The sequence below is a fragment of the Ctenopharyngodon idella genome, chromosome 14, assembly GCF_019924925.1.
Source record: "Ctenopharyngodon idella isolate HZGC_01 chromosome 14, HZGC01, whole genome shotgun sequence".
Taxonomy (NCBI): domain Eukaryota; kingdom Metazoa; phylum Chordata; class Actinopteri; order Cypriniformes; family Xenocyprididae; genus Ctenopharyngodon; species Ctenopharyngodon idella.
This window is the reverse complement of record NC_067233.1, coordinates 25,041,737-25,069,295: the sequence shown is the minus strand read 5'-3', so window position 1 is coordinate 25,069,295 and position 27,559 is coordinate 25,041,737. Positions and strand designations below refer to the sequence as shown.

General features: G+C 37.6%; 1 protein-coding gene across 2 annotated transcripts; it reads left to right on the top strand.

Annotated features, from left to right (window-relative positions):
- Positions 1-343: 343 nt before the first annotated feature.
- atg2a (autophagy related 2A) lies at positions 344-27,554 on the top strand. Of its 2 annotated transcripts, XM_051918536.1 has the most exons (42): positions 345-883; positions 1,584-1,746; positions 1,858-2,007; positions 2,541-2,643; positions 3,391-3,529; positions 3,785-3,979; positions 5,365-5,467; positions 5,670-5,837; positions 6,255-6,397; positions 7,019-7,094; positions 7,431-7,683; positions 7,771-7,912; positions 10,078-10,176; positions 10,262-10,429; positions 10,559-10,823; positions 12,038-12,125; positions 12,239-12,407; positions 12,485-12,627; positions 12,814-12,968; positions 13,167-13,321; positions 14,458-14,608; positions 14,733-14,917; positions 15,159-15,239; positions 15,339-15,445; positions 15,533-15,625; positions 15,708-15,778; positions 15,869-15,945; positions 16,304-16,474; positions 16,551-16,677; positions 17,266-17,489; positions 17,680-17,909; positions 18,295-18,430; positions 18,502-18,714; positions 18,794-18,895; positions 18,999-19,083; positions 22,867-23,020; positions 23,099-23,168; positions 23,348-23,430; positions 23,536-23,657; positions 23,839-23,993; positions 24,952-25,104; positions 25,242-27,554. In XM_051918536.1, exons 1-42 carry the CDS (start codon positions 713-715, stop codon positions 25,476-25,478), a joined length of 6,075 nt encoding a protein of 2,024 aa, XP_051774496.1. In that variant the 5' UTR covers positions 345-712; the 3' UTR covers positions 25,479-27,554. The 2 variants fall into 2 exon arrangements, with proteins under 2 accessions (XP_051774497.1, XP_051774496.1); XM_051918537.1 differs by lacking the exons at positions 22,867-23,020; positions 23,099-23,168; positions 23,348-23,430; ... (2 more) ...; positions 24,952-25,104; positions 25,242-27,554 and adding an exon at positions 19,500-20,128 and having other exon boundaries at positions 344-883.
- The last annotated feature ends 5 nt before the right edge of the window (positions 27,555-27,559 follow it).

The following is a 27,559-nucleotide window of genomic DNA, read 5'->3' as shown; positions in this document are numbered from 1 at the left end:
AGAAAAAATATGGAAAATTGTAATAATACAGAATGATTAGGAGTGTCCAAATGTTTTAGAATAGCAGTGTAAGTTGAGCACTATTACTCTGTTACAGTACAGTGATGGCATATATAATTCTATGGAACCGACACTATACTTGCGTTTATTATATAATGTTATTTACATAGTGTTTGTTACATAACGCTCTACACAGTTAAAAAAAAAAAAAAAAATTAACTCTACATAAGATTTGGTACAAGTTTGATTGTCGTTTGTCTATGACTGGATCAGGTGATGACCGTCCTAACATGGCGGATTGACGCCTCCAACTTCCGGCACCTTCATTCTGCGCCTACGTCATCACGCACGTTCGTTTAGACCGAGTATGAAAACAATAAACAACCCGTTGGCCAGAGGAACGGTAGAGGACCTGTCGCATATTTCAGTGACATATATTATTAAAGGCAGAACCGGAGTGATCCTTTTCAACACAAAGAACCTCTTTTAAACGCTGCTGTGGACAAACTCAAGTCCAAAAACGAAGAACCGGGGGATTTTGGTGTCAAAGGACAGGAAGTTAGACGGTTTCACCCGCTCTTGTCCATCCTAGTACGCTTGTATTATTGCATTCTCACTTTCACACACTACCGAGGGGGTTTAAGTCTGTTATGCAGGACTGGTCTCTTGTTCCGCCACCTCTCAGCTCCCTCTCCCCGTCTGCTCTGGCCCTATGTCTCGGTGGCTCTTCCCCTGGTCGGGCTCAATAAAGAAACGGGCCTGTCGGTACCTCTTGCAGCACTACCTGGGCCACTTTTTGGAGGAGAGACTCAGTTTGGACCAGCTGAGCTTGGACCTGTACAATGGCAGCGGTGTCATTAGTGAAATTAACCTGGATGTTTGGGTAAGTGTGGGGTAAGACATGCCCAGGCCAGTTTCCTTGTCCCCTTATTGCCAGTGTTTCGCAATATCTGGACTTCAGTATAAGATCAACACATCTTGTTAGTTGAAGGAGCACTCATGTTTCCAAAAGCTTGATGACTTGTGCAGAAAAGACTGCATCTTAGATCCTCTTCCTGGTCTCGAGACAGTGACAAAGGTTTACTGACTTTTGCTTTCACATTTTAAATCTGCACACTTTATATATTTTTTTGGTGGTGTCATCAAACTGGGGTCTGCAAGGGAGTGGTAGGTCCATGGAAAAGTTGAAAGAAAAAAAAAGTGTACAAATAATAAATATTATAATTAAACTAAATAAATTAAAAATTATTTAAAGAAATAAATAATAGCAAACTGACAAATAAACAGACAGTACAAATAAACTGACAGTACGGTGCGATAATATATTTCAATTAATATTTTACACATTTATAATATAAATTTTTCCACAGTACAAATTGGGTGTTTATATATATAGTTATTTTTCAGCCTTTTAAATTTTAAGTTAGGGGTCAATCGAACAAGGATGATCATATTTGTGGGTCTGTCGCATGAATTAACTCAACATCCTTCCCCTGTTTCGCAGTCATTTTGACATATTCTGTTCTTACATGTGATCGTGTGACCTTCATATTCTCTAACTATACTCTTAATCCTCTTTTCAGGCGGTGAATGAGTTGTTGGAGTCGTTGGGAGCTCCGCTAGAGATTGTTGAAGGTTTTGTGAACAGCATCGCAGTGACTATTCCCTGGGCAGCACTTGTGACAGAACACTGCACCCTTGAAGTCACTGGATTGCAAATAACATGCAGACCCAAATACAGAACCAGTGAGTTCTGTTGAACGTTCTTTGTGACTCATTTGGTTTGATACATATAGCCATATTTTATACAGGACTGAGTTACAACTGTTCAATTGTATGTTCTCTGATCTCTGTTAGATGGAAACTGGGATTCCCAAGGATGGTCGTCATGCATGACATCCAGCATGCAGCTGGCCCAGGAGTGCCTGAAGGACCCGCCCGAGGCATCAGAAGAGCCGCCTGCTCCACTGGAGGGGCTGGAAATGTTTGCACAGACCATCGAGACAGGTGTGTCTCAGCTCTTGTGTCTAGTACATTTGCATATTGCTTCAACCAAACTCGCTTGGCAGTGGTGTTTTAGGTCTTTTTCCTTCTTTTGGCTCATATAACCTGTTATTACTTATTTTAACTGCACCATACTGAGGTCAAAAATATTTGTGTTGTAACTGACAGCTGTCCCAGCTTATGGATGTTCATCCATAGCTCTTCTAGTTATATATAATATGTATATGTATATATATGTATATGTATATATATGTATATGTATATATATATGTGTGTGTATATATATATGTGTGTGTGTATATATATATATATATATATATATATATAAACTAGACTATATAATAGTATGCATATAATAAGTGGGACAATATTCTCTCAGCCAGTAATTATCACTAAATAAGCCTTGACAGGGCGATCGAGACCCTGATGTGTGGCAGACGACCGGATTACTGCAAGTTATCACATGAACATGTCAACATTGAAAGCATTATCTCACTGTATTTAGATTTCTTTTTGGCCTGTTTGTGTGTTTGCAGTTCTACGTCGAATAAAAGTCACTTTCCTGGACACCATAGTGCGAGTAGAACACCATTCCCTGGACGCTGAGGCTGGGGTCGCCTTAGAGATGCGCATTAAACGGTGAAGCCATGAATTCATTAGTGGAAGTATTTTGTTTTTTGTCTGTTTATTTATAAAGTATGATGAATTGTGTGTCAGCTAATGTAACTCCAGTAGATGTGCCATTAATGAATGGGTCAGTACGATGTTTTAATGTTTTTAATGCTCACCAAAGCTGCATTTACTTGAACAAATATTCAGTAAAAAACAGTGATATTTTACCCTTCAAAATAACTGTTTTCTATTTGAATATATTTTAAAATGTAATTTATTCCTGTGATGCGAAGCTGAATTTTCAGCATCATTACTCCAGTCTTCAGTGTCACATGATCCTTCAGAAATCATTCTGATATGATGATTTGCTGCTCAAGAATTTCTTATTATTATTATAAATATTGTAAACAGTTGTGCTGCTTAATATTTTTATGGAAACTGCTACATTTTCATGATTTTTTGAGTTCAAAAGTAAAACATTTATTTGAAATTGAATTTTTTTTGTAACATTCTAAATGCCTTTACTGTCACTTTTGATCAATTGAATGCATCCTTGCTAAACAAAAGTATTGTTATTGTAAAAACATATTTTCCCAGTCAAAATACTTTTTTAATCTTTACATTCTTTTAGTCCATTCGCAGGTCAAGTTAAAAATACTCATTGACTCCTAAACATCAGACATGTCCTTTTAAAACCAGCCATTTCCTAAAGTGCATTCCATTGTTTGTGACCAAGCTGTGTTGTGTCCCCGGTGGTGATTTGTGTTACTGCAGTTTGGATTATTGTGACGAGGCTGTAAGAGACTCAAGCCAGACAGTGCCTGTAGACATCCACCAGCCACCAGCCTTCCTGCACAAGATCCTTCAGCTCAACTCTGTACAGCTGCTCTACGAGACCCTGGGAGGATCACAGGTCAGGGAAACTATATAACCTGGCGATTACATTTAGAATGACCCATTTTTCTGCCATTCACTTCTGCTCTAGCTTGTGTATAATCTAATTTTTACTTTAAACATTGTGTACTATGAATATTGTTGCTTTTGATGTTCCTTATTTGTGAGTCGCTTTGGTTAAAAGCATCTGCGAAATGCATAAATATAAATGTTGCAATGGCAAGCATACATTTCCTGTCAGTAATGGACAGTGTCATTCAACGCATCCATTTAGGGGCTGATCCATTCTGATGTCATGGTGAGCAGCAGGGAGACGGATGAAAATGATGGAGATGATGATGCCTCCGATGCCCCTCAATCATTGCATCCCACCCCGAAGCCCCCTGAGCCTCTGCTGATTGGACAATGCTCTGGATTCATAGAGACAACAGTCAAAATCAAACAGAATGAAATGCTGCCTGGGCCAAAGGTTTGTGTGCACAATAAGAAATAAAAAAGACTGGTGTGTTACTGTTGTTAACAGTAACAACATTTGTTGTTAGTCATATGATGTTAACTAACCACATAACATGTATAATATTATAGCTAGCGTTGGGTATTGTCGTTTGAATTTTAATGATTCCGATTCTGCTTATCGATTCAGAAAAAAAAAAAAAAAAAAAAAACTTAGATATCATTTATATTTATTCTAAGACTTATTGCAAAACATTGCATTGTAGCTGAATACCATGAACAAAAATCAACAGGCTAAAGTACACTTAAACAAGGAACTTTTACATATGGTTTAAAAACACCATAGCCAATTAAAAAAGAACAAATAAACAAATTAGCAATCACACAAATAAATACAACTGAACAAAGAAACAATTAAAATAAACAGTGTTATAAGATTTTCAGGTGTTCAGGTACAGAAACTTAATCAAATATAAAATAACACTGCACTTTACAAAATATAAAATGTACATTACAAATATAGTTACAAAAGTTATTCAGTCAAGAACAGCGAGTGAATTTTCTCTTTGTCTTTTGTTGTTTGATTAATGTTATTATAGAGACAGCAGCAGGAATATTAGGGTGCTGTCACTTTAAGAGCTGCACAGATCCAGTATACTGTTACACATGTGCTTGCTTTGTCAGCTGTTTACATTCACTTAAGACATAATACAAGGATGTTTTTTGCATATTTTTGTGTATTTTTGTCCAAGTGCAAAAAGACACAGAAGAGAACTCAGTTAAGTATCGCGCACTATACAGTATGACAGGTGGCTTTCTGTGTGCACGTTTTGGATGTGTGCAGCACAGAAAACAGCTTCCGAGCCGTCTTTCACTTGAATGGCTTAAAATCACATTAAAGTCATTTTTTTGTGTACGTGCTTTGGATGTGTGTCTTCATGCACTTAAATGGCACTTAAAAAGTCATATTAAAATGCACACAAAAGAATCGATAAGAGGAATCGAAATTTTAATTTTATAACAAGTATCAGATTCCTGACCTTAAGTATCCGATTCCAGAATTGGAATCGATTTTCAATTCCCAACCCTAAATATAGCTGTATATTATGGACATTACTTTGATACACTCATCTCCAGCACATAACAGATTGCTTCCTAATTGTAACATTTAAACAAAGCAACTTTACAGAAAATGCTTGAAACTATAAGTATTGTGAAAAGTGCTATATAAGCTTGAATTGAATTGAACAGGGATTTTTATGAGATGGACAATCATGATTCTTCTGAATCAGATGTTTGCTTTAGCATGCGTGCAAGATTTTGATTAGTCAATCCAAAAGATCCATCGTTGTTTCATTGTTCACACAGAAAACTGTATTCTGAATTTCTTTTTCCTCTTAGTTTGAGTTGGATGGAAAAGTAGGGTGTCTCCATCTGCTGCTGTCACCCAGTCAGATCACTCAGCTGACAGACCTCCTGTCCTCCCTCTGCATAGAGACATCAGGTAACATGAGCACGTTGTTGTGTGTTGGTCATCATTTTTTAACATGCTTTATGGCTCACTTTAAATATCCTAAAATATAGTACAAATGAGACACATCAACAATCATCATGTGGCTTTTTGCACCAGCATGAATTTAGTCATTTTCTTGTGGATTGACAGTGTCCAGTGAAATGACTGTGTTCTTTCTCTCTCTGTTTGTCAGATGGCAGTGGTGGTGTTGGTGTGTCTGGTGGGGGTGTTTCTAGGCCTCTGGGTTCTGATGATCTGCGACTGATTGAAGAGGATCTTAGTAAGCAGCTGAGCTCAGAAATGTATGACAGAGACCTGGAGCTGGATGCCGAGCCCTATATCAGCACTATGGAGAACGGAGGTGAGGATAGTCAAGAGTTTGTTGAGGTTATTATGGGTATGTGGGTATGTTCAAAATGGCACAGTACTAGATTACATTTTTTTGCAGTAATCTAAAGTTTGAAATAATTGTTTTTCAATGTTTTCGAAAAAAGTCTCTGCTCTCCAAGGCTGCATTTATTTGATCAAAAACTTTTAAATATATTTTAAAATGTAATTTATTCCTTTGATTCAACTTCAGTGTCACATGATCCTTCAGAAATCATTCTAATATGCTGATTTGCTGCTCAAGAAACATTTATTATTATTATCAAACGTAGTTCTTAGTAACTTTTTTTTCTCTTGAATTATTTGTAGTTCTGTATTTTGCCAGAACTGTTTGATTTTGTCTGTGTTTGTTATTCTGTGTGTTTTGATTGTGACTGTTGTTCTGTCTCAGAGATGTTTTATTCAATGGGTCCTGGTTATATGACCAGCAGTGTGTTGTCGACACGCTCTGGGAGTGAATTATCTGACAGCGAGATGGAGTCATCCATTCATAGCCAGAGCAGCCTGGCTCAAACAAACCCTATGTCTCCACAGGTCAGTGCAAGGTTCAAGTTCAATTTCAGCAAGTTTTGTGTTTCGATTGTTTGGACACTGAATAGTTCATTCAGGTATCCAAACATTTTTCATAAAATGATAAAAAAAAATTGTGTGGTTTAAACTGCTTTGTTACAAAAATGTTTATACTTTTCTCTTGTTAAGTCACATTAGATTTGCTCTATAGTATTTTGCTGTATTAAAAAGCATTTGTTAATTCTTTAGTATTATGCATGCAGTTTTTCTGATCACATATTAATTCAGAGACTACATTTTTTAATTCATTTGCAGCACCGTTTAAGTAAATTAGAAAAAAACAAAAGGAAAGAAAGAAAAGAAAAGAAATGGTATAGAGTATGGCACTAACAACACCGAGGTCATGGGTTTGATTCCCAGGGAATGCATGAACTGATAAACAGTATATCTTTATATTAACGTCACTTTGGTTAAAAGCATCTGCCAAATGCATAAATGTATAATATGCAGGATCTAAGATAACACACTTTCCCTTATACATTCAAACACATTTTAATGTTGATCAAGTCCATGGACCTGTTATGCATCAGCTACCCATGTACGGTGTGTATGATTGGCTTGCTCTTTATGATACATCTCTTACAGGGAATGCTTAACTGTCCTCGTCGTTATCCTGTACCAGGATCCTTATCTAGTTTGCCTCAATGTAGCAGACCTCCAAGTATGTATCTAAACCTGTTTTAAACAAACACATGTTCCCCCGGTTTCACAGACAAGGCTTAAGCCTAGTCCCAGACTAAAATGCATGTTTGGGCTATAAGCAACTTGCACTGACATATCTTGCACTGCCATTGTTTTGTCTCAAGATGCACACCAGTAATGTTTTTTTTCTAAAGCACATTTATAAAAGCTACTAAATATCCTAATTGAACTAAGGCCTAATACTGGATTAATCTAATCCCTGTCTGTGAAACCAGGCCGTTGTGTAAGTCACTGCCTTCCATTAGTTTTTTTATCTTACAATCCATCAACAGTGTTTTCGTTTTTTTCCCAATAGAACGGTCATCTCGAGGCGGCCAATCAGAGCCAATGAAACCAGACTCATTGCTCCGTCTCTCTCTGGGCGGAGTCACCCTGACTCTGTTAGAGCAGGACCCACCTCCTGGGCCAGATGGGCTCTCCTCATTGGCTGAGGTATCACGGTTGTTTTTCCGTGAGCTTGCGTTCTTTAAGGACGGCATGTTCAGCGAGAGAGACTTCCAGAACCTGAGAGGAAGCTTTGCTAAAGCATGTGCCTACTCCCACATCAGGTACAACAGGAATCAACTGCTATGCTCACCGACTGTATATGTTTGTACACACACTCCTTTTGACTCCCTCTGAACTCTGGTCTTCAGGGTGACTGGTGCAGCAGTGCAACTGGCATGTGAGATGCGTAGTGCAGGGCGACACACCCGAGCCACGACCTCTGACCTCTCCTTCAGCAGGCTGGAACTGCTGGAGTGCTTGTGGGACTCGGGCAGTCCGCAGTACACAGAAGTAAACAGCACACCTTCAGACTCTTACACCCAAATGCTATCATCTCTCAGGCTTTATGGGTGGATCTGTTCAGCCCTAAAACTCACTAAGCCCCAAAGCGCTTTTTGCTTTAAATCGAGTGGTCAGTCACCAAGGTTTTCCAAACTGCACCAACATGTGAACTTATTTACAGTGCAGATTTTTAAAGGGTTCATATTTTATGTTTTTTTTTTTCCCTCTGAAGTCCACTCATAAAATGAGTTTCTTTTACAAAAATCAGTCCTAATTTATTTGTTAAAGGGGTGGTTGATTATGATTTTGCTTTTTTAACTTTAGTTAGTGTGTAATGTTGCTGTTTGAGCATAAACAACATCTGCAAAGTTGCGATGCTCAAAGTTCAATGCAAAGGGAGATATTTTCTTTTAAAGAATTCTCTGTTTAAGGACTACAACAAATGGCTGGTAGGGACTACAATGAGCTTCTTCTTGGGTTAGTGACATCACTAACCCTAAAATTTACATAAACCCTGCCCCCGAGAACACGCAACAAAGGGGGTGAGGCCATGTTATTGCAATACAGTACGTAACATAAATGCAATAGCATGTCATAAAAGCAAGATGACAACATAAGTTATAAACATAATTAAACTAAACTATACCTATTTTATCTTCATGCAGCATATATTCTCTGGCTCTGTAGGATCTTACAACAGTTCCCACATGAGCGATTTATAGATTATCATGACAGAATATGCTCATCATTGACTTTAAGATAGTTAACTCCACATCAGCTACATCAATTAATCAACTAACCATTCAGAAACATCCTGTTGCATTCTACATGTTGTCACTTCTTGAGACTCTCCATCATTGTCCGACTCCGGTTTGAACATAAAAGGCTGAACAGTTTCTGACATTTTCAGTGAGTCTGCGTGAGGCAATCGGCGCTGCTAACACGAGCTCTTGAAACTCCGCCCTCTTCTTGAGAGCAGCAGCTCATTTGCATTTAAAGGGACACACAAAAACAGAGCGTTTTTGCTCACCCTCAAAAAGAGACAAATTTAACATGCTATAAAATATGATCTGTGGGGTATTTTGAGCTAAAACTTCACATACACACTGGGGACATCAGAGACTTATTTTACATCTTGTAAAAGTGGCATTATATGACCCTTTTAATCTTTACTATGAAGTTCAGCAACCATTTTCCCAAGCTTTAAAAAAGTGCTTATAAACCAGCTGATGTCAAAAAGGAGAAGCTTTAAAGCAGGGGTTCTCAACCCTGCCCTTCAGGGTCCAATTTCCTGCAGAGTTTTGCTCCAACCCTAATTTAATCAAGGCTAATTTAATCCATTTAATCAACTGCAGGAATGTGGACCTCGAGGGACAGAGTTGAGAACCCCTGCTTTAAAGGCTCCATGCAGGTTTCTGCCAAAATAAAATAAAAGTAGGATGTTTAACATTTCAGAATGAAGAAATTAATGAAATTTTAGTTTAATTAAAATTATTATTATTATAATTTTAAATAAAATTGTACAGTGAAATATTTCAATATTTTTTATTTTAATATTTTTATTCAGTAATAAAAATAATTAATAATAATTACTTCAGTGTTGTGACGTATTTCCAAGTGAAACGGAATGAAACTCTGACCCTTAATTTTAATAAGCTTAGAACTAAACAGCTGCAATTTTGAGACTACATGTAAATGACTTATGATTATGGTTGGCTGTCCTCCACATACTGACCTAATGATGAATAATGTTCATACTATTATTTGAACTCTTATTTCACGTAAAGTGCAGTAAAGTTCTTTTTTTATTATACGTCCTCTTGAAACACATTTACTACATCATTTTGTAGAATATTTTGTTTCATTTTTTTTTTTTTTTTTACTTTGTTGCACTCTGGACCACAATCTGGACGGTCAAAACAGTCAAACAGCCTTATTACCAGAAAATTACCACTTGGTCGCTAGATTATTACAGTGGTGTAATGGTTTAATACAGTCACACCTCAGTGGCTTTGCCAACTGCTCAAGGATAATTTTAAACAGATGTGAATACAGTTTGAGTTATGACAAGTCAGACGGCCAAAAGCTTGCAAATCCCCAGCAGGAAACATCTTGCAGGTTGATGAAGGTTCTGGAAGAGCTCTTGTGAAATGCATGTGTGTTTCTTCTCCCAGCTTTTGCAGTTCCAGTCAGCCGGTCTCTTCACGATGGGCACCACTGCCAGACCCTGTGCCCAGTTCCACCACAGTCTGTTTGAGAAGCACATGCGTAAGGTACTGCAGCTTGACTTGTGAGAAGTGTTCTTGTCTTTGGCTATAGGTCTATATTAAACTGTTCTTGCTGTTTTCTGTCCTGTAGAGTGGAAGCAGGCGGCGTGTGGTCCGCAGAGACAGCTCACTGCGGGTCGAGCTTGGGGAGCTCAGCTCTGAGTTGGACCTGGACATTCTGGGCCGACTGGAGGACATCCTGCAGGCCCTGAGCCACTGTCCCTCACCACCCCAAAGAAACACAGCACATGCTGCAGAGGTCACTAGAAACTCCTGTTTAAAAACAATAACCCATTCTTTACCGTAAAAGTGTTTTGGTTTATTTCAAACCTTTCACAATAAAATTGGCTGTAATGTATAGTTTATTCCTCTCTTTTTATGTCTGCAGTCTTATTTGTTGGAGCTGCACTCTTCTCTCCTGCTCCAATCTCCTTACGCCGTGCTGAAGGTCCGTTTCCCCATCCCTGACCTTCGACCCCCGGGGCTGAGGCGGCCCCCGAGCCAGCGTGCAGTGCGCAATGAGATCTTGAGTCTGCAGATCTCTAATCTGGAGCTGAAGTCTCAGCAGGGGCCAGACGTTCAGCAGGACGGCCCCTGCAACCCAGGGGCCAAACTTACCAAACTACTAGAAGCCTGTTTCTCTGATCTGCACGGTAAAGCATCCTAAGATCAAAAGTAGCATATATTCTTTTTAGTTATCACATACACTACTGCTCAAAAGTTTGAAAGAAATTAATACTTTTATTCAGCAAGGACACATTTAATTGACCAAAAATAACTAAAGACATTTTGTAATGTTACAAACATTAATAATAATTAGAAATGTTTATTGAGCAACAAATCAGCATATTATAATGATTTCTGAAGAATCATGTGACATTGAAGACTGAAGAGTAATGGCTGCTGAACCAAAATTAATTACATTTAGCCATGGATTAAAAATAAAAAGTTTTAAATTGTAATTGTTTTTAAATTGTAATAATATTTCACAATATTGCTGGTTTTTTTTATTAAATAAATGCAGCCTTGGTGAGCATGAGACTTCTTTCAGAAACAACCCCAAACATCTGAACTATATATTTATTCAGAACAAATATTTATTCAGTATATAGCAGGGCCGTAACCACCATAGGCATTGAGGGGGACAAGTCCCCCCTAATAATTGGAAATGGCCAAATTGTCCCCCGCAACATTTGATATTTCTTAATGTTGCTCTCTATTACGCACCGCTTTGTTTTTTGTTAGGATGACAGACAGTTCGTCAATGTCAAAAAATGATGGCCAATCAGATCAAAGAAGGTGGGGCTTACTATTCACTGAAGACGAGAGTGAATTCCAATGCGACACTTTTAGTTTTGTGAAAGAGTGCTGTGCGTGGTAAGATATAAGCAGCTAAACATAATATTTGACAACTGTTTTACGATGGATATGTTTAACAACCCACAGTAACATAACAGTGATGCAAACTACTCATCATTTTTTTTATGGAATTTCTCCATTTTGTATTGAAAATATGCTTTCATTTAAGTTATGTCATTCATAACTTTTTTTTTTTTTTTTTCATATTAGACCAGGGGTCTCCAAACTCTGTTCTGGAGGGCTGCTGTCGTGCAAAGTTTAGCTCCAACCCCAATTAAACACACCTGAATTTAAATTAAATTTCATCTTGTTTTACAATTTACTTTTATTTTTTTTATAAATGTTGCTAGTCAGTACACATTATACTAAAAGGAAAAAATATATTTGCTATTAGTTTCTGTTACATTTTGTTTCTGTTTCTCTCTATTTAGATTGTTTCTACGGTTTAATGTTGAGCAATGGTATTTTTGTTCTAAATGAATTTGGTGTGTGTGTGTATGTGTTTTAGGAGTGTATGAAGGCTGGGAAGGAGAATCATTTCCCTGTATCCGTGTGCAGAAGAGCCCAGATCCACAGAACCCTGATGGCATTCCCAGGTGAGTTAGTGAGTGTTTGTGTGTCTGAGTTTATACTTTGGGTAAAATAAAATATAATACAATATATTATACAAATCTTTAGAATCTTAAATCGCTCTCTTTTCCACCGGTAGGATTCAAGTGCGAGTGAATGAGGGAGCGGGCTCTGATGGTGCGGGTGTGTGTGAAGGGGTGAACAGGGATCTGGGGCTGGGCTCCATGTCTCTGGAGAACCCATGTGAACTACGAGAGAAGAACAGCTCTCCCTTCTCATCCAATCGCACTATGTTTGAGACGGAAGAGGTATGTCCACCTAATCGGTCTGCCTGTCTGTCTTTCTTTCATTCCTATACTTTACTCATTCTCTGTCTCTTTCTCAGATGGTGATCCCAGCTGACCCAGAGGAGATGGAAGAGTTTCAGTCTCAGTGTATATGTCAGTGTCAGTATGTGGTTGATATCACGTTTCCTGTAGCTTACATCCTTCTGCCCAGTAAAGAGGCTTTTCTGAGCATCTATAACAGGTATCGCTCAACACTCAAACATTCAAGAGAATTAACTTTTAAAGCTTTATCTCTGAACATTGATTTCAAATACCCTTTTCAGCATAAATTAACATTTTAGATTATATGCATGTTGTCAGGCACAAAAAATAAGTTTTTTTTGCAAGACAATCCTTAAAATAAATATCTTTAACTCTTTCTCCCCAGGATTAATAATGATCTGTTGATGTGGGAGCCCCCTCCATCTCCTCCATCCCCTCCTCCTGCTCCTCCTTCTTCTTTTCAAAGTTCTCGTAGTCCTTCCCACCAGCACAGACCTGAAGAGGATGAATTTTACCTCTGTAAATCTGCCTTCAGGCTGGGTCAGTCATGATCATCTGTTTCATATTTCAAATTATTTGAAGTTTTTATACCCTCTTTGAGCAAAGTCAGTAAGTTTTAGTCCAATCTGATTACATTAACTAGCATTTTCAGGAAAAAGAAAATCCTCTCCAGGTCAAAATGACCAAAACACAATATGAGGGTTAAAAATTGATTCCTAGTCTTTACACTTATTCCAGAATCTGACTCTGAGGAAGAGGAGCCTCAGTTCTACTCAGCCAAACAATCAAAAAGAAGGAAACACTTAGAGCCTCAGTCCAGCCACGACCTCAGTCTGCTCTGTTTAACGGTGCTGATTGGCAAAGGTCGCCTTCAAGCCATGACAGACAGCAAGGTAAATTAAATGAAAAATTGCATGATACATTGGTGTAGTGTTGTCGCTAGGGGTGTAACAGTACACAAACATGACGGTTTGGTACGTACCTCGGTATTCAAGTCACGGTTCGGTACGGGTTCAGTACAGCAGGGGGGAGAAAACTAAACATAAAATTGCTTCTTTTTTTCTTCTTTTTTGTTAAACAGTGGTTTATTGAACAAATTAAAAAAAAAAAAAAAAATGCTCCGCTAATGCTGTAAACTACAGTCAAACCAAAAATTATTCAGATATTTTTGTGGGTGCAGGACAGTATAGTTCATTTATGTAAGTGAGGATAGCTAAATAAAGTAAACTGTGACATATTATACCCAAAAATTATTCATACAGTGGACTACCAGAAAAATTGATAAAAATTTGGAACCAAAAATTATTCAGACACTTTGACCTGACCATGTTTTGCTTAAGTGTTATCTGACATAATTAGATTAAAATTTTGGTTTGACTATATATACAGGGAGAACTTTCTTGCACATTACTATAATATTAAAGGTTACAATTAACAACAGAGCCCAAACTATTAAAGTCAGTTGCTATTTATTTTTAGATATAATAATAATAAACACTCAAATAAAATAACAAAAAAACATATAAATTGCACATAAGGCAGGTTTTGCATTAACTTCTTAATCTAATAATTAAATTATTTTTCAATAATATTTCCACTCCAATTCATTTTTGAAATTTACACAGTTACTGTCATAACTTGTTTTTATGACAAATTTATTTAAACATATATTAAACAATTAAGACATTACTAACAGGTAAAGTAAATATAATGAGTATATAAGCTAATATATATTTAGTGAAATGCTCCCCTCTAGAGTTCATTTCTACACGCTGTGGACACTAAATTACTTACCTGAGGTAAATGTAATGCTACATGAGATATTATCCTCAAGCTGTTTTATTGATGTATTTCTGCGGTTGAAAAACTAGATGAGAGATTATTGGAGTGTGAATTGCCTGTGACTGACTGTATTCATCGTCTGACTGTATGCACCGAACTGTGACATCCATACCGTGACGGTTCGGGATGATTGCATGTAACGTTACACCCATAATTGTCACAATATTTTGATACTATTCTCTTTAAGAATGAAGCTGGACGTAAAGTGGACCTCTGTCATGGAGAACTCATTTTGGACTTGGAAGGGGGCAAGATTTTTAGTGTGACGCAACACCAGAACAATCCCAATCTCAACTTCCTGACCATAGAGAGCAAAAGAGTGGAGCTGTATCATAAAGGTGAGCTGTTAAACCTTTTCAGATTACATCTAACCTCTTATTCCTGTAGTTTTTGCATAAGGAAAAAGTTATTATCCTGTTCTGATATGACAAATGATTTGTGCATCTTTGGCTCTTTATACAGCGGAGGTGCCAGACTCCCCTATTCCTGTGAAATTGGAAATGCCCAGGTTCACTTCCCCAGGTCATCTGGACCCTACCATTTACCCCACAGAGGTGGGGGTGAGCAGCGTCGGTGGCCGAGAAACCGGCGTTCAGATGCTGTCAACTGCCATTAAAATCACATTAGATCTTGACAGGAATGTCAAGGTTAGTGTGTTATTTACATACAGCATACTTGCAAGATGTAAACTATATTATCGCACAACTCTTACTTGCTTAATTAAGATATTATAATCATTAACATCATGATTTTCTGTAAAGCTGCTTTGAAACAATTTGTATTGTGAAAATTATTATTTAATCTGCTTTTCGCCTGTCACTTCTGTTAATAATAGGATGATTGTTGTTTGTTTGTCACCTATAAGTATTCATCTCCTTTTCTCTGAAGGAGTTTCTAGTCGCACTGCGACTCCATGGTGCTACTTTACGACATCACATGGCGTTGACCAATCATAGCTGGCATGAGCAGGTACCTGTTGGTAACTAGATTAGATACGTACTTTAAATAGGCATGTGGATCTGTCATGAACGTATGGCTGATGTGTGTCTCTCTTCATTCTCTATCCAGATTGTTGATTTCCTTGATGTCATCGATGATGACATTTTAGGCTACACCCCACCTGCCGTAATCACAGTTCTTCATACACACCTGGCCACCTGTGCAGTGGACTACAGGTATTGTAGCAACACTGAATGTTTAGTGAAGTCTGACAAATATTCTTTGCTCTTTCTGTCAACTTTCTTTGTCTTTTCTCCCTCCAGGCCTCTTTATCTTCCTCTGCGAGTTTTGTTTACAGCCGAGTCCTTTTCTTTATCCAGCAACATCATTGTGGACACCGCAACCTTTCACCTCAGGTACTGGTGACTGTAGTGTGATCATATACGGTTGCACAGAGATCAGTTGATTGGATCTAACCACTCTGAAATCTACTTTTAGGTTTATCTTAGATGACTCTGCATTGTACCTGTCTGATAAATGTGAAAGTGATACGGTGGATTTGAGGCGAGGTACAGAACAAGCATAGCTTTTAAAATCTGAATTTGCATTAATGACTAAAGGTGGGCCACCTCTAATCATATTGTGTTTGTCTGTGTCAGACTATGTTTGTGTGTTAGACATTGATCTGCTGGAACTGGCCATAACGACTTGGAAAGGAGCCGACTCAAGTAAACTGGTTAGTTTCATGCTGACTATCACTGGCTTGAAGATTTCATAGCATTTGACTTTTATTAGTTCATGTTATTAAGAGCTTTTATTAGTGATTTACAGTGCATTTTTTGTAATATAATTGAAATAACTTTTATAGGTAGTTGATCAGTAACATGACCAGTAAACATCAATATTTTAAGTAATTTATTTATTTAAAATGATAATAATATTGCAGGACTCTGCAGTAGCTGCTTAAAAATAAATGTTGACTTCCCACAAATGCTTCTGGGTTTTTTTGTTTTGTTTTGTTTTTCTTTTCTTTTTTTCTGATTTATCTTGCATTTTGTTAATAACGATCTGTCTGTTTTTTTGAATATTTCCAGACTCAGCCGCTGTTTGAGCTTCGTTGTTCTAATAATGTAGTTCACGTACACACCTGTGCGGACTCGTGCGCTGCTCTAGTTAACATGCTGCAGTACCTGGTTTCCCAAGGCGATCTACACCCTCCCCCTCGCCACACATCCCCCACAGAGATCGCCGGACAGAAACTTCTGGTGAGATTTGTCTTTTAAAGCAGTACTACAGCTTTTTTCCCCGTTTGTATTCAACACTAAAATGTCTGTCTTTTAGCTGTCAGAAAGTCCCGCATCCCTTCCGTCCTGCCCACCAGCAGAGACAGCGGAGATTAACCAATGCGACCTCACAGATGCCTTGATTGACACAGAGAGAATCCTACAGGAAGAGACGCAAGATTCTGGTGAGACTTTGGCAGTTGTTTATATAGATCCAAGGCATGTTTAAAACAGAACATGTAGAAATCAAGTTAATGTTTTGTTTTATGAATAATCATTTATAAATTTGAAAATAGGTCATTTTAGATTATATTTAGACTAGTTTGTGGCCGGTAAGATGTTTTTGAAAGAATTCTCTTATGTTCAACAAGGCTGCATTATGATCAAAAATACAGTAAAAACAGCAATATTGTGAAAGATTATTACTATTTAAAATAACTCTTTTCTATCTGAATATATTTTAAAATGTATTTAAAAAATTTTCAGCATCATTACTCCAGTCTTCAGTGTCACATGATCCTTCAGAAATCATTCTAATATGCTGTTTTGGTGCTCAAGAAACATTATTATCAATGTTGAAAACAGTTATGCTGCTTCATATTTTTATTTCAGGATTCTTTGATGAATAGAAAGTTTAAAAGAACAGCATTTAAAATGTCTTTACTGTCAAATTTGATAAGTTTAATGCATCCTTGCTAAGTAAAAGTATTAATTTCTTAACCTATGAATGGTATAGATTAATGGTTATTCAATTCTGTGTATTTGACAAGCAGGTTCGCCTTCCATCCGCCGAGCCTCACCTGTCTCAGTCTATCTGTTCCCGGGAGAAGCCCCCAAGCTCCGCCCCTCTGTTCTAGAAGGGGAGGAGTCTGATATTGATGGACTGGTCACCACAGCTATGGAAGCTCATGCAGATATGATGTCAGAGGAAGGCTCAGAGGGTTCCACTGACAATGATGATTTTTGCATCCTAGAGGCTCCTGGGATGGGCATCCCAGTATGTGCCCTCAGTTTTAATGTTCTTTTAAGTACACTGAAAAAAAATTGGTGTAGGCTATACTTTTGTGTAGGATTTAAACAGTTTTCACTCAGAAATTAGTAGTAAATGGAAGTGAAAGATTTTGATACAAAGACTGAAATAATATTGTTTTATTTACAACTTGGACTTTCAACTTTCTCTTTGACAGCCTAAAGACGGTGAGCCTGTGGTGACCGTGCTCTCCCAGGGTCCTATAAAGGTGCGGGATGGGTACTACTCTCGGCCACGGGGCAGTTCAGATCTTCTACGCGCCCCAGCCCGTTTCCCAGTGCCTCAGAACAGAGTGGTGCTCCGAGAAGTGTCCGTCGTCTGGCACCTGTATGGTGGCAGAGACTTTGGCGGCAAACCCAGCTCAGCCCATACACCGCACAGCCATAAGTAAGTCCTGCAGAAGGTCTGAGAAGAGAGAATTTTAGGAAGCTTTGTTTGATTGGCTGGTCCAAACCTGAGTTCAATTGCTCCCCCTGCCCCCGCTGGATTGTGTTCACACTGTATTGTTTGATTTCGAACCGCGTTTCTTTTGCGTCATCAGAGCAGCAGCTGTTTACTTGGTATCGACTCGGTATCGAAGTTGGTACTTTTGACAACTCTAGAACATTCTTTTTTATGCAGACTTGGGTATAGTTGGCGGGCGTTTTGGTGTGGATCCGAGTGCAATTGCAATGTTTACATACACTGAACCGAACAAAGGAGGCAGGCTCCGAAACAAATGCTCCAAACGAGCCAGGTGTGAAAACGCCTTAAGGTTGTTTGTGTCTCTCAGGGTTCGCTCAGCTGCTCCAGGAGCCCGTGGTTCTCCTTCTCGTTCAGCAGGGCCCTCGCGGCCCCAGAACTCTTGGCGGTGGGTTGGAGGAAGTGGGCGGCAGCACACACTGCTCATGGAGATACAACTGACAAAGGTATATTGTATTGTAATAAGCCATTTGAAGACTCAGAAAGCCTTGTTTCTAACTTGTTTCTCTCTCTTCAGGTCAGTTTCCAGCACGAGACGTACCCAGTGGTGACGCCCCCTTCTGCAGGACTAGATGCAGAAGGACCGGGCCTTGGGGAGCAGCCTATTTCCCGCCAGGTGTTTATCGTCCAGGAACTTGAAGTGCGAGACCGCCTGGCTTCCTCTCAAATCAACAAGTTCCTGTACCTGTACACCAGTGAGAGCATGCCGCGCAGAGCCCACTCCAACATGGTGAGTTACTGAGAGAGATAGAAAGAGAACAAGTTCCTGTTTGTGCTTGTGTTCTCACCTGTCCCACTCACTGCTGTAGTTGACAGTAAAAGCACTACAGGTGATGCCTGAATCGGGTCTGGGCGGACCAGAGTGCTGTCTGAGAGTCAGTCTGTTACCGCTGCGACTCAATATCGACCAGGTACGCATTACTCATTATATAACATAATTTTTCAGCATAGAGCAAATAATGTTTTATATCAGACTCAGTAAAAGCCACATACACATTTGTTTTCATTTCCCAGGATGCACTTTTCTTCTTGAAGGACTTTTTCAGTAGCATGGCTGCAGGAGTTAATCCTTACTTACCCGTCGACCCTGCAGCTGAGGGTAAGTCTGCCCCCTATAATAGTTTTTATTAATATTTAGAATTTTTTAAAATAATACTATTTAGGTTTAATTTATTTCTATTTCAGTTTTAGTTCAGGTTTAGTTTTTTATTTCCAGTTAGTCATTTTTAGTGCTCCAACTTAATTCAGTTAGCCAAGGCAACATTTCTAATTGTCATTTAGTTTAAGTTTGTTGTCTAATATTTAAATTGTATTTCAGCCTTATTTCAGTGTACAAAAATATTTTTGTACTAGTTTTAGTTTTAGTTTTAGTTAAAGGCAGGGTAGGTGATTTGTTGATAGCAATCATTAAGTTAAGTGGTCTAAATATATTTATAGTGTTGTCAAAGTTATAGATATTTCGATATGTATCGATACTGAAATATCTGAAACGCTTCCAATACTCCTTTTCTGCAGTATCAATACACCGATACCAGCTGCGCGTTCTTGCTCTCTTCTCTCCGACGGCGAATTGACACGCCTGCCTCCTCTCATTCACTCGTCTCACTCGCTCCGGTTGAATAGTGCTTGTATTGCGCATAATTTTACTCATTCCTGCAGGTTTCACGCTCACATCAAAAGCGCACGCACCACTGATCTATATAAGTGGCGCGCACATAAAGCCGCCTCTCATACAGCTCGCAAGTACCAAATTGACTTCTTTTTCATGGCTTATTGCGCTAATAGGGTCAAATACATAGAAAATGATGTCAAAATGTCCGTCTTGCCGAGTATTCAGGTAAATATAGTCAGTTTTGGAACGAAACGCATGTTGTGTAACAGTATATTGGATCCATGCATAAGCTCTTAAAGTGACAGCAGCCTAATTAACCTGCTGCTTTCTGTAATGTTAAACAAAGAAAAAAACACTAAGAGAAAATCACTTGCTACTCTTGGCTGAATAACTTCTGTAACTTTAATTGTAAGCATTAATCTGAATTTAATTTTTATAGTGAAGACTATCCAGTGTTATTTTACATTTGATCACTTTAATTTCTGAAGTATTTCTTACCTGAATACTACTGTTAGACCCACCTGAAAAACTTTTTATTAAATCCATGTTTATTTCATTTGTCTCTTTATTCTATTGTATTTATTTGTGCTATTGTTTGCAATTCGTTTATTTGTTTTTATTTCATTACTGTTTTCTTGTCTATTTTTTGTAAGTTTAGTTCAACGGTTTAGATAAAGCCTCCCTTGTTCTGTGTGTAAGCTATTGAAACAAAATTACCCAAATTATGGAAAAAAAAAAAAAAAAAAAAAAAAATGATGATGAGATAATAACAAATTATCTGTATGGTGGTATATATGACAGTTTTCCCTGTGGAATCGAAAATGGTATTGAATATCGATATTTTTGAAGGTATCGTATCGAAGTTGGAAATTCCAGTATCGTGACAACACTATGTATTTATATGTATATATACAGGTGCTGGTCATATAATTAGAATATCATCAAAAAGTTGATTTATTTCACTAATTCCATTCAAAAAGTGAAACTTGTATATTATATTCATTCATTACACACAGACTGATATATTTCAAATGTTTATTTCTTTTAATTTTGATGATTTTACGTGACAACTAAGGAAAATCCCAAATTCAGTATCTCAGAAAATTAGAATATTACTTAAGACCAATACAAAGAAAGGATTTTTAGAAATCTTGGCCAACTGAAAAGTATGACCATGAAAAGTATGAGCATGTACAGCACTCAGTACTTAGTTGGGGCTCCTTTTGCCTGAATTACTGCAGCAATGCGGCGTGGCATGGAGTCGATCAGTCTGTGGCACTGCTCAGGTGTTATAAGAGCCCAGGTTGCTCTGATAGTGGCCTTCAGCTCTTCTGCATTGTTGGGTCTGGCATATCGCATCTTCCTCTTCACAATACCCCATAGATTTTCTATGGGGTTAAGGTCAGGCGAGTTTGCTGGCCAATTAAGAACAGGGATACCATGGTCCTTAAACCAGGTACTGGTAGCTTTGGCACTGTGTGCAGGTGCCAAGTCCTGTTGGAAAATGAAATCTGCATCTCCATAAAGTTGGTCAGCAGCAGGAAGTATGAAGTGCTCTAAAACTTCCTGGTATACAGCTGCGTTGACCTTGGACCTCAGAAAACACAGTGGACCAACACCAGCAGATGACATGGCACCCCAAACCATCACTGACTGTGGAAACTTTACACTGGACCTCAAGCAACGTGGATTGTGTGCCTCTCCTCTCTTCCTCCAGACTCTGGGACCCTGATTTCCAAAGGAAATGCAAAATTTACTTTCATCAGAGAACATAACTTTGGACCACTCAGCAGCAGTCCAGTCCTTTTTGTCTTTAGCCCAGGCGAGACGCTTCTGACGCTGTCTGTTGTTCAAGAGTGGCTTGACACAAGGAATGCAACAGCTGAAACCCATGTCTTGCATACGTCTGTGTGTAGTGGTTCTTGAAGCACTGACTCCAGCTGCAGTCCACTCTTTGTGAATCTCCCCCACATTTTTGAATGGGTTTTGTTTCACAATCCTCTCTAGGGTGTGGTTATCCCTATTGCTTGTATACCTTTTTCTACCACATCTTTTCCTTTCCTTCGCCTCTCTATTAATGTGCTTGGACACAGAGCTATGTGAACAGCCAGCCTCTTTTGCAATGACCTTTTGTGTCTTACCCTCCTTGTGCAAGGTGTCAATGGTCATCTTTTGGACAACTGTCAAGTCAGCAGTCTTCCCCATGATTGTGTAGCCTACAGAACTAGACTGAGAGACCATTTAAAGGCCTTTGCAGGTGTTTTGAGTTAATTAGCTGATTAGAGTGTGGCACCAGGTGTCTTCGATATTGAACCTTTTCACAATATTCTAATTTTCTGAGATACTGAATTTGGTATTTTCCTTAGTTGTCAGTTATAATCATCAAAATTAAAAGAAATAAACATTTGAAATATATCAGTCTGTGTGTAATGAATGAATATAATACACAAGTTTCACTTTTTGAATGGAATTAGTGAAATAAATCAACTTTTTGATGATATTCTAATTATATGACCAGCACCTGTATATTGTCTGTGGAAGGCGTAGGACCATAAAATGTTAGTCCAATTATTGCATTCGGTCTGTTATAATGATACAATCTAGTTCCATACCTCCACGCACCCTGCTCGCACAGACATCGCACAGACATCACACGTCATCAGCACATTTCATGCTATGCGGAGTTAGACAGACGTCAGGCGCGAGTGCCACAACCAAAACAGAAGCAGGCCTTTTACAGTTCCTCCTGAACCAAAACAATGAGCTTATTCTGCGCTCATGCCATAAATACCATAATTTTGAAGAGATGGAAACCCATGACGTTATACTCCGAGCGGTTTGTGACTCGAATTTATGTATTTCAATGGCAACACTATCAACACCGAAATGAATCTTCAGCAGTCAGGTGGTACAGGTCAGTGCTCTTTGTTTATGTTCATTATTAATGTAATGTTATGTACTTTGAGACATAAGGTAGTTTAACGCCGTACCTCATGACGCTTTTGCTCCCTGCTGTATGCGTTCATGTGTTTTGGAGGAGGCGTGACTTGGGAGAGCATTCTAAAGGGAGGGTGGGATCTTATGCATTCAAAGCTAGCTCGCTATTACTAGCCTCTCCGAAAATTGCCTACCCTACCTTTAACTATAAAAAAACCCTAATGTGTATATGTATTTAAATGTATAATTTTAATTGCACCCATTTTATTAATTTTTAAATTTAATTGTGTATTGGCATTTGTGTCATCTTTATTTCTGATCACCTGATCCCAGTGAGGACTGACGCTCCTCAGAAGGCTTCAGATGACACAGATCCTGCCTCTGGATTGGGCCATGATCTCGCTGCTTCTGTAGAAACAACCTATAGTGAGCAGAGTTCCTCCTCCACTGGCTCCTCATCCTCCTCCGACCAACCCATCTACTTCAGGTAGAAGATCTGACGTCAAACCGCATTAGAAAACAAATGTGTCAATCATAAGTTCCGTTCATACTCTTTCTCTTTTAGAGAGTTTCGGTTCACCTCTGAAGTTCCCATCTGGCTGGACTATCAAGGAAAGCATGTAGTTATTGAGCAGGTTGGCGATCACCTATATAAAATATAAAATAACCGTGATCCTTTATGTTCATCTGTGTAGTTGGAGTGCTGAACCTTAACACAACAACATAAGCTCTCCCAGTTTTTCTGAATAATATCAGTGGTTTGTTTAGTTCAGCTGCTTTTGTATAATAATTTATATTATCTCTGGTTTCCTAGGGAACATTTGCAGGCATTCTTATTGGCCTGGCCCAGCTGAACTGCTCTGAACTGAAGCTGAAGAGATTGTGCTGTAGACATGGGTAAATGCTCTCATTCACAAGCACATCTGCATCTTCATCTTTTTGCCTGCTTTACTATTATATACCTTTTAATCTAGATCTGAAAAGTGAGTTGTTTTGTCTCAGGCTGCTGGGTGTTGATAAGGTGATTCAGTACGCAGTGAACGAGTGGCTTACTGACATCAGGAAGAACCAGCTGCCAGGGATTCTGGGAGGTGTAGGTCCCATGCATTCTGTTGTACAGCTCTGTGAGTATTTGATGTCTTATTTCTGTTCAGTACTGTCTCAACTGCTCAGTAATGCTGAAATTTAGGACAATATTTATTTGTGTTGAAAGTTGAATCTTTTTTTTAGTGATGTTATTTAATGACCATTAGGTTAATCTTAAATATTCAGATTGAATGCAATCAAGTTTTCTGTTCTCTGCAGTCCATGGTGTACGTGATCTGTTCTGGATGCCCATTGAGCAGTACCGCAAGGATGGACGCATTATCCGAGGCCTCCAGAGGGGGGCGGCATCATTCGGCACCTCTACAGCCTCTGCTGCCCTAGAGCTCAGCAACAGACTAGTGCAAGCAATTCAGGTATATACACACTCATAAAACCAAATATAATAATTCGTAACCATACTTCAATATACTGTTTTTATATATATTTATATATATATATATATATATATATTAGTATAATTTTTTTTTTAATGAACGTTGAATGTTGTTGCTGTTTACCATGTTACTAGATTTTTTTTGTTAGATTTTTCGTTTTGAAAAATTATATTTATATATTTTTATTAATTAGTTTATTTTATTATATTTCTATAATATTTTTAAATTATGTATATTTTATATTTTTTGCTGGTTTTCCATGTTACTAGATGTTTTTAATTTATTCATTTTTGATTTGATAGATTTTTTTTATTATTTGCATTTTTTTATTTTTGTATTAATTTTATGTGCATCATTTGTATATCATATTTCTGTTTTGTTATATTTTTATAATTATATCTATTATATTTTTGCTATATTTTTAAATTCATTATTATATTTGTTGATGGTTTACCATGTTACTAGATCATTTTTTATTTGATTTTTCTCTTTGATTTATAGATATTTTAAATTTTTAAATTTTTTTTAAATTTAAAAATTAAAATTAAATTTTTATTTATTATATATATCATTTGTATATCATATTTATATTTTTATTTTCATAATACTTTTATAATGATTAATTTTGCAAATATTTTTTATATTCATTATTATTTGATTTTTAATTAGATTTTTCTTTTTAAATTGATTTTTCTTTTAATTATATTTATTTTTTTTGTATTATATTTATATGTATCATTTGTATATCACTTTTTTTTTTGTGTTGTTATATTTTTATAATTATATTTATTGTATATTTACTATTTATTTATATTCATAGGTTTTATATTTGTTGACGTTTACCATGTTGCTAGATATTTTTTATTTAATATTTAACACAGTAAAAAAAAATCCCCAGTGTAACCTAATAATACGGCATTTTCCCGTGTATTTCTAGGCCACCGCTGAGACCGTGTATGACATCTTATCTCCAACCCCGCCTCTGACACGTTACATCACTGAGGGACGCCCCACTCCCCGTCCCAGACGCACCCCTCAACCAGCTGACCTCAGAGAGGGTGTGGCCAAGGCCTATGACACCGTCAGAGAGGTACGTCCCTGTATTATTACAGACATGTTCATCTCTGCGACTATTAATTTTAATAAATGTATAATATAAAGTGTTTATGGCTAATTCAACTCTTCTTATTCAATTTGACATCCTCATGCCATCTTTGCCTTTCCCAGGGTGTGATTGACACCGCTCAGACTCTATGTGACGTTGCGTCTCGTGGACACGAGCAGAAAGGTCTTCCTGGAGCAGTGGGTGGGGTTTTGCGCCAGATCCCGCCCACTGTGGTCCGTCCACTTATAGTTGCCTCAGAGGCCACTTCGAACCTACTGGGAGGAATGCGGAACCAAATTAAACCAGATGCGCGGAAAGAGGACTTCTTAAAGTGGCGCACCGAAGTTGGCCAAGAATGAGATTGACAGGCGTTAATGGAGTGGATTTTTTTTGTTAGTATGAATGTGAGAGTGTGAATCTGTGAGTATCAATGCAAAAACAAAGGACAAAAAAATGATAACTGAACCATTTTTAAGTGGCTTCCACATAGTTGCATACTTCATGCAATGCAAATGTTTCGTCTTGCACTTTTGCTAGAAGCAAGCGCTCTAGACAGCCAAGTGCAGCTCAGTCTCATCTTGTCGTATTGAAACGTATGCAATCATATCAGTCTGTAACTCTGTTTACCTGTGAGCTCAAAACTCCCCTCTCTGAAACACTCATTTAACATCTGATTGAATCGATACTCTCCCTGTGAAGTATTACAAACGTAATGTTGAATTTCTGATTTGGGTAAGGTGAAAGGCTCATTAAATACATTGAGGTGGCCTTACCATACTATAGAAGCTTGTTTCTGCCACTGAATAAAAAAATATAAAAGGTAATTGCGACTTTTTATCTCACAATTCTGACTTTTTTTTTTTCTCAGAATTGTGAGATTTAAACTCGCAATTCTGACTTTTTTTCTCGCAGTTGCGAGTTATTAATCACACAATTCTGACTTTTTCGCGCAATTCTCACTTTTTTCTCAGAATTGCAAGATATGAACTCGCAAAAACTTCAGTCTTTTTTCTCTTCACAATTGGACATAACACAATTGCGAGTTTATCTAATAATTCTGACTTTATAACTCGCAATTGTGAGTTTATATCGCAATTCTGAGAAAAAAAGTCAGAATTGTGAGATTAAAAAGTCGCAATTAGCTTTTTTTTATTTTTTATTTCATGGCGGAAACAAGCTTCCATACCATACTTTTTATTTAACACTAGGAAAGTGACTCTTCTTTGTCCACTTGTGTTTTAAACACAGTCCTCTATCTTGATGTCTTTGTGCCATAATTCTACTACATTGACATTATAAAGATCTTGTTTTAAACTGTCCTGTTGAACTCTTTCTTAAAGCCTAAACAAATGCGTTCATTATTTGAGTGGTGCAGTCTGTCCCAGAGTCTCTGAACGGGAATGATCACTACTGTTTTCTATTCATCTTCTCTTCTTTCAGAATATGATGAAGAATTGTTGTCTTGTCTTTTTTTCTTGGTGAATCTTGCAAAATGTCCAGGTGCTTTCCTCAAAAGCATCGTGAGCGAAGTTGATCGTAGAGACCAGTGGTGGCAATGGAAAATTCAGCCCAGGTCATATTTCGCCCCAAAATAAAATTATATGTCATTTATTAAGTAATTCGATTTTACATAAAGAAAATGAAGCCTATTTTAGAGTTTCTTACATTGTGACATTGTTTTCTTAATAATTTGCATCTGCAAAACATCCGGATATTGTGCATTTAATTCTCCTAATTCTCATTTTCAATGGTGATTTTTATTTCTGTATTTAAATCAGCATAAAGTACAACAAACACACTCATTATAAATAAATACTTGGATATTTTAATATATTACTATTTTTTCACACTGCAGTAATGAGAATTGTAGAGGGAAAATAATGTCACAATGCAAACTTTATTTTCTAAAATGGGATTTTCTTTCCTTTGTTTTTGTGGTGAAATATCTCTCTTTTATCACCCATTTTCTCCTAAATCAAACATGCTTGCTTTCATCTCATTAGTTGCCTTCCTACATGTTTTATATATTTTATTTCATATTTGTAATAATGGCTAATGAAATGTAAAAACTGATGATGTTGAGCATTTGATGTCCTTGCGCAGGAAGAAACGGTGGGCAGTTGGTCGGTTGACAAAGGGCTTGTGGGTAATGTTACATTCACATATTTGTTTTTGTTAATGGCATAACTGTGTAAGGGAAGTGAGTTTTTGGTGTGTTTTTATGTCCAAGTATGTACAGTGTGTGTTCTTCTGAGTGAGTGTGTAAGGACATGCATGTTTGTGTTGACTGGCCGGCTATGTGATTTATAGCTATCAGTGTGTTTCTTCTGTAATTACAACTATATCATACGCTGTATAGTACCAAGACAATGTGTAAACAAATTAATACAACAACAACAAAAAAATAAGGAATAAAAATGTGCATTTGAAAAATATTGTA

What these genes read in the sequence shown, in the direction of transcription:
- atg2a (XM_051918536.1), top strand. Translation starts at nt 713, where the DNA reads ATGTCTCGGTGGCTCTTCCCCTGGTCGGGCTCAATAAAGAAACGGGCC. An exon ending in AAATTAACCTGGATGTTTGG is followed by an intron (nt 884 to 1,583) that starts GTAAGTGTGGGG and finishes TCCTCTTTTCAG; the next exon opens with GCGGTGAATGAGTTGTTGGA. An exon ending in AGCATGTAGTTATTGAGCAG is followed by an intron (nt 23,169 to 23,347) that starts GTTGGCGATCAC and finishes CTGGTTTCCTAG; the next exon opens with GGAACATTTGCAGGCATTCT.